Source organism: Gymnoscopelus braueri, assembly GCF_963280865.1.
Source record: "Gymnoscopelus braueri genome assembly, chromosome: 15".
Taxonomy (NCBI): domain Eukaryota; kingdom Metazoa; phylum Chordata; class Actinopteri; order Myctophiformes; family Myctophidae; genus Gymnoscopelus; species Gymnoscopelus braueri.
Window position 1 is genome coordinate 11,034,912 of NC_137620.1, and position 10,000 is coordinate 11,044,911.

Consider the following 10,000-nt stretch of genomic DNA (forward strand, 5'->3'; position numbering starts at 1 on the left):
GTCCTACCGAGCCGAGTGCAGCCGACTAGAGCTGAGCGAAAATGAAGCGGCGGCCATTGAAATGTGTCCAACAGCTGGCAGCTGCCTCAACGCGGCGACACCATAGAGTTAAAAATAACAGAGAGGGCACCCGAAATCTCCTCCCATCCACTTGCATTGAGTTGCTCACCCAGCGCATGGGCCTGAATCACCCCTTCTTCCGGGTTGGAAATTTGGTGGGCGCGCAGCCCCGTGCGCAAGCTCGTGCGCATGCTCGTGAGTCGAGCCCATTGGTCGAAACCGTTTTCGCTCGTTCATGTTGAGGTACTAAGCTGCAGTACCATGAATGGCCATCATGTCCATTTGGCTTCAATGAAACCACTGGGTTCTGGGGGCTTGGGCGACACGGAGCCAGCTCGACGCAGCGACACGGAGACAGACAGTGGGACACGGAGGGACCAACAAACACAAGGCGCGGGAAGGGGGGGGGGCTATGGGGGCTGCAGCCCCCCTGGTGGTGGGAAGCAACAAAAAAAAAAGTTTTTTTTTTTTTTTTTTTTTTTTTGTAAATTAAAAAAATACATATCATTTTTAAAGTCTATACACACACACATATATATTAAAACAATGATGTATTTAACTTTGGGGAATAAAATATTTGCTGAAAAAGGTGAAAAAAAAGGTGAAAAGGGTGGAAAGAAATGCGATTTCTTTTTTTTATCCCCCGCCCAGCCCAGCCCCCCTTGGAATAAATGACTTCCAGCGCGCCTGCAATGTTCTCATTCAAATAATTGCCTGCCAGACACTTTCTCTCACCTTGTAAATAGGTATTCAATTACAATGAATTCTGGCCAGAGGTGAATGAGGACAAAACATACGTTGTGACGTTTGGTCACAATTTTTTGGTAAAGCAATTGGGATAGTAGTTGTAATGGCATTTTGTTGGCTTGATTCAAACCTTCAGAAAAGTCAATAAAACCCACTGTTGCACATTGAGCCTTGTCTTGTACGCAGGCGAAAGAACACATTGTCCACAACTTGAATTTTTGTTTGCATATTTACTGTTCACAAATGTGCATATAGTACAAACAGCTTCTCATGGCATTGTTCTCTGGCGCTGGTCTGTCCACCCAGGTGCATAACATTTCCCAATCAACCAGGCCACATACTGTATGCCCTGGAGAGGTGCCCACAAATAATAATCTAATAAACCAGTAACCCATGAAAACTAATACAACTAATAATGACAAATTATGTCAAATAACAACAATCATGATAATAACAATAATAATCAAACACACAAAAACTGTGAAATGGCTTTTACAATAGCCATCCTTTTTTTATTTTATTTTTCAGACTGATGAAGGAACGTGAAATGATTGCTTGGGATGAATTTAATTTAAAAGTTAGACATTAAATTACCCCCGAATCAGAGGCCACATGTGAAGCGTTGTTGTAACTTGCTTTAACTCAATTTATGACGATTCAATTCAGTAAATCTACCATTATTCATCAGGATCTAGGTGGAGTAAATGTACCATTATTGTTTCTTATGTTTAACACAATATTTTTTTCCTAAAGTCATATTTTGAGCTGGGAAAATCTTTGACAAATCTCTGAAGGCCATTCTCTGAGATTGAATCACATAGGCCTACATTGGGCCTACTTCTATAAGCTGTAGTTCCAAACCATTGGGTTAACAATAAGTGATACCTCATTGTCTTGCTCCGATTGTCTTCTTTCATAATAAAAGCTCTGATCGTCTACTTAAAGAAAAGCTGTGGAAAAAGAAGAAAAAAAGATTCTAATGACCATCCAGTTGCTGCATTTTGTCACATTATCTACCTGTGTCAACTTTGCTACTTTCTCCCTCTGTAGGTCATTATTGTCCCACCAGTAGGGGGGGCTGTACTCACACCAAAGGGCCAGCAGGTTACAGAGTAGAACCACACACAACAGAAAGGAACAGCATAGATAGAACACAGTCATGTAGAACCAAGCAAAGTAGAGCACAGAATAGAATGGCATGCTGATGTATCCATCTCCTCAATTCACTTCTAATTCTTAAATATGAATGAAAATGATCACACAACTCTTCTTTCATACACCTTTGACCTTTTCTGTTTTTAATGTCTGTTCTCTCTCTCTCTCTCTCTCTCTCTCTCTCTCTCTCTCTCTCTCTCTCTCTCTCTCTCTCTCTCTCTCTCTGTTTATTTGTTTGTATTCCCCTCTCTCTCTCTCTGTCTCTCTCTCTTTCAGTTCAATTCAATTCAAAGGGGCTTTATTGGCATGATAAAACATACGTTTACATTGCCAAAGCCAAAATGGAACAAAACAATAAAAACAAAACAATGTATGTACAATTAAATGGGAATGAACAAAAGTGTAAACAGAGCTGTGTTAACAGTGCGACTTAGAGAAAAACTATGCTACAAAACCATGAGAATTGTGCATTTTCTGTCAGAAATAGTTACTCAAAGGAAAGGTTAGCTTGGGATGAGCTTTTGAAACAAATTACAGCAGTATTTCAATGTTTTGCATTTACTTTGTGTAAAAACCTTTGGGACAAATAGCAGCAAGATTGTCTAATGTTTATCTAACCCCCCCCCTCTCTCTCTCTCTCTCTCTCTCTCTCTCTCTCTCTCTCTCCTCTCTCTCTCTCTCTCTCTCTCTCTCTCAGGTTATTTGAGTTGACCTGTGCGTTGCCTGTAGATAAGGACCTCAGAGTGATGCTGTACGATCATGACATGCTGACTAAAGATGAGAAGATAGGAGAGGACAGTCATTGACCTGGAGAACAGGTTCCTGTCCAAGTACGGCGCCTGCTGCGGCCTGCCGCAGACCTACTGCGTGTGAGTAGAGGTCGTGTATGGCCTCCGTTATAGCTTGTGAATTCTTTCCAGGAATAGTAAGCCTACAGTTTCTATTAGCGTTGATTCCCCATCGATGATGTCACTGGTAGGCGGGTTTCTGAACTGTCCACCACAGCCCTCCTCTGAGACACAGAGTGAGTAGGACACAAATGGTACCGTATTATAATGAGCATTAGCGAGGACCACTTATATGAAGATACTTATGTTGAAATTGGTTGAAGTGGTCCTTTAAAGGGATAATTCACCCAAAGTAAATACTTTAGCCTTGAATACATTGAGTTTTTTGTTTGTTTTTGTCGCGTTCCCTAAGCCAATAATTTGATGACCAGCGGAAAGATGCTAATGTCTCTGGTAGGAGACTCAAAGTTGACTCTTTGAGTCGCCTACCGGAGCCCGCCTGCTGCGGTCATCAAATTATTGGCTTAAGAATGTTTAATAATCTCCATGAATTCAAGTCATTTTGGGGGTGAACCATCCCTTTAAGGATATTTTCAGGAGAAATTACAATTCAGAAGCACAGCAGGAGAACGGGTAAAAAATGCAGGAGTCTCCTGCTAAATTCAGGAGTGTTGGCAGGTATGCTGATCATATGTTTTGGCAAAAACTCTTTGGGAGACCTACGGACCAACACTGTTCTAGGTGGCTGTATTATTCGGTGCCATGACATAAAAATAATGCTGCCAGTGATCTCTCTCACACTGTCTCTCTAATTGTTTTGCTTTCTACTCTACATAAACGTGCAACGCTTTTGACGCATACGATGAATTCAGCAGATATATCACTCCACATGCTCTTTCTGTCTCTCTCTCTCTCTCTCTTTCTCTCTCTCTCTCTCTCTCTCTCTCTCTCTCTCTCTCTCTCTCTCTCTTTTTGTGTGTGTCTCTCTCTCAGATCTGGAGTGAACCAGTGGAGGGACCAGTCAAAGCCCAGCCAGCTGCTGGTCAGACTGTGTGAGCGACGGAACCCTCAGGCGTCCCGTGTACAAGCACGACAGCGTGTCCTTCAGGGGACACGAGTACACAGCCGCAGACCTGGGTGAGTGGTAGTGTTGGAAAACGTATTCACATGTTTTACTTAAAGTAAAAGTATCAATACTGCAATGTAGAAATACTCGGTTACAAGTAAAAGTCTGGAATTCAAAATGTACTTGAGTGAAAGTACAAAAGTATCAGTATCAACATGTATTTAAAGTACCAAAAGTAAAAAGTACTCATTACGCAGAATGTCCCATTTCACACATTTTCAAATGTCTACATTTTATCAAAATCTTTTGAAATAGCAGATCTACAAGCTCACAATGTGTCGCATCGCGACGCATTGTGAGCTTGTAGATCGGCTATTTTCAAATAGCCCAAATGTATATAGGGCTGAAGTGGTTAATGTATGTTTTGTGATAAAAATATAAATTACAAAGTAACTAGTAACTAAAGTTTTGAAATAATTGTAGTGGAGTAAAAGTACAATATAATACCTCAACATTTTACTTAAGTACAGTACTTAAGTAAATGTTCTTAGTTACTTTACACCACTGGTGAGTGGAGGAGGAGAATGTGTTCAGTGTGGGAGGTACAGACCTGGGTGAGTGGAGGAGGAGAATGTGTTCAGTTTGGGAGGTAGTGGTACACTGTAAAATACACCGTTAACTCTCTCTTGAACTCCATGTTGACTTGCTCAACTTGGATTGTAGCTTTATATATTTTGCAATCTGGGAACCCATCGCCAAATAAAAAGGAAAAATAGCGCCCCCAGCGTTTTTCACTTTTGCATTTGACTCTGGGGGGGTGATTAACTAGACCTATGCTGACTGGAAACCGGGGTTTGGACATGCCCTCAGCCCTCTACTTCCGGTGGTGCCCACTAACAATATTTCTCCACGGAACACTAACACCATTTCTCCCAAAGAACATGGATCGTTTTTGCTCATAAGCCCACGTTTTGTCGGCTCCGAGGACGCTATTGTTGGGACTGTGGGAAGCGAGCGCACAGATTTAAATCCCGCCCACTACATTTGATTGGGTAAAGCGCGGCCTGTTTCCTGATCTGAAGGCACTCCCACTTGTAAGCTAACGCGCACACGTTCTGAACAGGGGCTCCAGACAGATTCAGTAGCGCAGCTCTGAATCTGTTCTTGAGAGATTATATATTTTGTAGCAGCTACAAACGTTGGGCATCACTTTGTATCTTCATGTCACTGGCTTCCACTGAAAATGTATGGTAGCATGTAGCTTTGTAGCTTCATGTCGCTGTGCTTCCATTGAAAATGAATGGTGGACTGCAGCTTTGCTGATGCCAACGTGAACACAGCATGAGTAATGGGAAATATCATCGTTCACAAACACAGTAACTTGCTATCAATAGCTACACATTGTACCGAGATGTTATTAGAATCTGTCTCCTGTTATTACACAGTGGGAGTCGCTGCCCTATCTGTATAAATAAACGGCAGACATGTATCGTGACCTTCCAGATCGTCGGTTAAACCAGAAACAGCATAACTGAGCGCAGCGTTGTCATCGTAGTTAAAACGTACAGGCTGTGGTGTACTTGTTGGTAAAGTGTTCTGACATGTGGTGATGATGGTTGAAGGCTGAGGGAGCACCACACATCCACTCTGTGTTGACCGCAGAGAAAATGGCAAACGCACGCGGAAAACATTCTCACACATTTTTAACCACGTCGTCGGGTTGGTTTTTGCCTGGACAAGTGGATAATTTGGCCCCGGGGGGTGGCGCTATAGAGGAAACGTCTGGGAGCAAAGTAGACGGACTGACGGACGGACGGACGGACGGACATACGATGGATGGACGATGGATGGACAGTCGTCCTTAGAACTCCGATGCTGACAAGACTAAAAAAACTAAAACAAAGAAAAGACAGAAATCACAAATCAAATCAAAGACGTAAATTGACAGAGAGAGAGAGAGAGAGGGGGGGGGGGGGGGGGGGGGGTCTAGACGTGTCAAGTTGTTAACACACACACACACACACACACACACACACACAGACAGACAGACAGACAGACAGACAGACAGACAGACAGACAGACAGACAGACAGACAGACAGACAGACAGACAGACAGACAGACAGACAGACAGACAGACAGACAGACAGACAGACAGACAGACAGACAGACAGACAGACAGACAGACAGACACACACACACACACACACACACCACACACACACACACACACACACACACACACACACACACACAGACAGACAGACAGACAGACAGACAGACAGACAGACAGACAGACAGACAGACAGACAGACAGACAGACAGACAGACAGACAGACAGACAGACAGACACACACAGACACACACACACACACACACACACACACACACACACACACACACACACACACACACACACACACACACACACACACACACACACACACACAACACACACACACACCCTTCAGTGCATGGCTAATTGACTCAGAGGTCCGACCTCATCAGACCTTCCATCATTAAAAGACCAAATACACACACACATACCGTACAGACACATATACACACTCACTCACACACACACATGCGTACGCGTGTGCGCACATGCTAGTATTAGGGGTACAGGCACTTTGGCCTGCATAAATGTTTGTGCATATTTGCGTGTGGGATTGTACTGGCGCTTTATATCGCCTGGGTGAGACGAGAGGAAACACTGACTGTGTGTGTGTGTGTGTGTGTGTGTGTGTGTGTGTGTGTGTGTGTGTGTGTGTGTGTGTGTGTGTGTGTGTGTGTGTGTGTGTGTGTGTGTGTGAGTGTGTGTGTGAGTGTGTGTAATGCTACATAAACGTACAACACTTTTGACACATACAATAAATTCAGCAGATATATCACTCCACAGCTCACTCCCTCTCTAGAAATCTCTCTCTCTCTCTCTCTCTCTCTCTCTCTCTCTCTCTCTCTCTCTCTCATCTCTCTCTCTCCTCTTCTCTCTCTCTCCTCTGTTTCTCTTTCACTGTGTCTCGCTCTTTGACTTGTCTCTCCCTCTTCCCAAAATGTCTCATCCCTTCTTCCCTTCTGCTTTTACTTCTCCCTGCTGCCTTAACCCCATCCTCTCTCTACACATCTTGTTGACCTCTTCTCTTCTTCTCTTTCTCTTCTCTTCTCTTCTCTCTTTCTCTTCTCTTCTCTTCTCTTCTCTTCTCTTCTCTTCTCTTCTCTTCTCTTCTCTTCTCTCTCTTCTTCTCCTTAGACTCATATTGGGACAAGGAAAGGAGAGCGGGTGAAGAAAGAATGAACATGGGAACAATAAGAAATGGAGGGAGGAAGAGAAGGGTTATAGGGGCAGAGTATGAATGAGAGAGAGAGAGAGAGAGAGAGAGAGAGAGAGAGAGAGAGAGAGAGAGAGAGAGAGAGAGAGAGGAGAGGATGAGAGAGGAGAGAGAGAGAGAGGCGAGAGAGAGACAACCTTGATTCCGACCATCAGACCACCTGTGGAGACATGCGGGTGCGTTGCGTGCGTGCGTGCGTGCGTGCGTGGCGTGCGTGCGTGCGTGCAGTGCGTGCGTGCGTGCGTGCGTGCGTGCGTGCGTGCGTGCGTGCGTGCGTGCGTGATTGTGTGTGAGAGCCAACATCAACATGGTGGTAGTCTCTCTCGGTTAGAGGGGAGCAGCCCGCCTGCCTCTCTTTCCACTGTTGCCGTGGTTTCCGTGCGTCAGCCTCCTGTCCGTCACATTGGTTGCTAATCAGCTGAGACCTTCCTCATCACAGCTCCTCTTCCTCTCTCCTCCTCTTCATCACGTCTTTCTGCTCTTGTGGGGGCTTGTCGCACCTCTCCTCTCCTCTCCTCTCCTCTCCCTCTCCTCTCCTCTCCTCTCCTCTCCTCTCCTCTCCTCTCCTCTCCTCTCCTCTCCTCTGTATGGAGGTGAATCAGAGTTTACAGTCATAAAGTTGTGATGTAGTTTAGTTTGGATGCAACACACATTTTCCTCATTCATGCAGAAGTGATTGAAAGACCTAATGAATGGCTCAGGCTTGTGTACGTGCGCGTTGTCTCTGTGTGTCTCTCTCTGTGTGTGTGTGTGTGTGTGTGTGTGTGTGTGTGTGTGTGTGTGTGTGTGTGTTGTGTGTGTGTGTGTGTGTGTGTGTGTGTGTGTTGTGTGTGTGTGTGTGTGTGTGTGTGTGTGTGTGTTTGTGTGATTAATGATGAATAAGTCCTCTCATAACAGTTCTACCCACTATTCTTTCCACCATAACCTGCACTTCAACCTGATATCGGCCGTTTGTAAATCAATGGGACTGAGCTCACAATACAAACCGTTGTGTGTGTGCGCACTTCCCTGCGTGCATGCATGCATTATGTGCGTGCACGTGTGCGTGCGCGCACATGTCCGTGTTGTGTTCTTCCTCATATGGACCTACCTATGGATTATACCAGTGAAAGGTACCTGTGTGAACTATATGCGGTTGAATCATCCACAAACTTCCAATTTCACCAACTATTTCACCCATTGTTTTATACCTGTAAACTTGTGAGGTGACAATAAAGTTTTGATTCTGATTCTGATTCTGTGTGCGTGTGGCATGTAACATGGCACACGGAAGCATAATGACCTGTTTGGATTCATGCACTGAGACATATGTATATACGAGTGAGTATAGGACGAGTGAGTATAGGACATCAGAAAATATTTGGGCCCTTGTAATGTGTTTTATAAATGTGGACTCAAATAATGAAATAATGGTCCGTGTGTGTGTGTGTGTGTGTGTGTGTGTGTGTGTGTGGTGTGTGTGTGTGTGTGTGCGTGTGCGTGTGCATGTGTGTGTGTGTTACAGAGGATGGGAAGCAGCCCAACCCTCACCTGGGTCCCGTCCAGGAGCGTCTGTGTCTTCACATCCTCAGACAGATGAGTCTGGTACCAGAGCATGTAGAGACCAGACCACTGTACAGCCCTCTGCAGCCTGACATACAGCAGGTACTGTAACTCATGCACATCATCTACACAGTTACAATCCTCAGGGATCAATTCACTAAAGGATTCCTCTAAACCCGTGTAATGTTATTAAAGCCCCTTGCAAATGGTGAAATACACCCATAAAGGAGAGATCCGGACATTTTAAGTGTTATCTTTGATGTGTCGCTTATCACTCACCATCCTTGAAAGGGACGTTGAGTTATTTCAGAGAGTCCCGTGTCGTCATTTTTTCGACCCCCTCCGTTGGCATAATGGGAGCGCGTGCCTAAGTGAAATTATGACAATAATGCCGAACGAGCTAACGCTGTTTGCTTATTTCTCTCCCTGGCAACACCGAGTTGCCAGGTTCTGGGAGAGAAACAAGCAACCAGCGTTAGCTCGTTCGGCATTAGCGGTAGCCTCTCAGGAACTTTCAGTGCATGTTTGAGTATCATGAGACTCTACAATGAGTAGTAGTAGAGAAAAAATAACTTTGCATCGGTTATAATAGACGAATTTCGGTGATCCGATATTCTTTTGCGCGTATTTAAAATAGGTAATTGTGCATACTTTGGGCACAATCCTTTTTGAATGAGGCCTTATGATAGGACAGACAGCGGGTGCAATCCATTCTTTGTGGATTTTCCCTCAGTGTTACTTTAAGGACCTGGTGAAATTGCTTTTTTCCCTAATTTTATTTTGAAGTATCAGTCTGAAACGGAAGCATGTCCGTGTGTCAACCAATCACAGTCTCCCGTCCCCCTCGGGCAATGGGATTGCCTGCAGCCAGAGAAGGCTAATGTTTGTAGCATGTAGCCCGCACAATCCGACGGAGAGACAGGGGGCAGTGTGAAGCAACTACACTACCTATTTCTAACCTCAAATGTTTTCAGATACATATTTTAGTGCACTGTTTAAGTTTAAAACAAGTAATACACCGTCTGCACGTCATCTTGATTGAGATTCAAAACGGAGTAAGCCCAGTGTATAATTAAAATCAGGTGTGTTTGGGGGGAACAAGCAGCTATGGGAATCACACATTTATTCAGAAGGGTCTGCCTATGTCATCATCACGCGGCACATTTTTCGTTTGACAGGACTTTTGATATAAGAATACACAAAACATATTATTCATTACATCTTTAACTCAGAGTATAAAAATGGAGACAAATGGATACGTTCCATTTGTACACTTGGAGTTCAATTAACATGATTGCTTTTATTGTGAAATCAT

At 44.3% G+C, this 10,000-nt stretch overlaps 1 protein-coding gene across 1 annotated transcript in view; it reads left to right on the forward strand.

The window, feature by feature from the left end:
• Positions 1–10,000, forward strand: part of dysf (dysferlin, limb girdle muscular dystrophy 2B (autosomal recessive)) — a 145,371-nt gene that overhangs the window by 129,984 nt on the left and 5,387 nt on the right. The window contains 5 exon segments of the mRNA XM_080450776.1: positions 2,660–2,756; positions 2,758–2,831; positions 3,744–3,816; positions 3,818–3,887; positions 8,648–8,787. Of these exon segments, the coding sequence (XP_080306902.1) occupies positions 2,660–2,756; positions 2,758–2,831; positions 3,744–3,816; positions 3,818–3,887; positions 8,648–8,787 (454 nt within the window).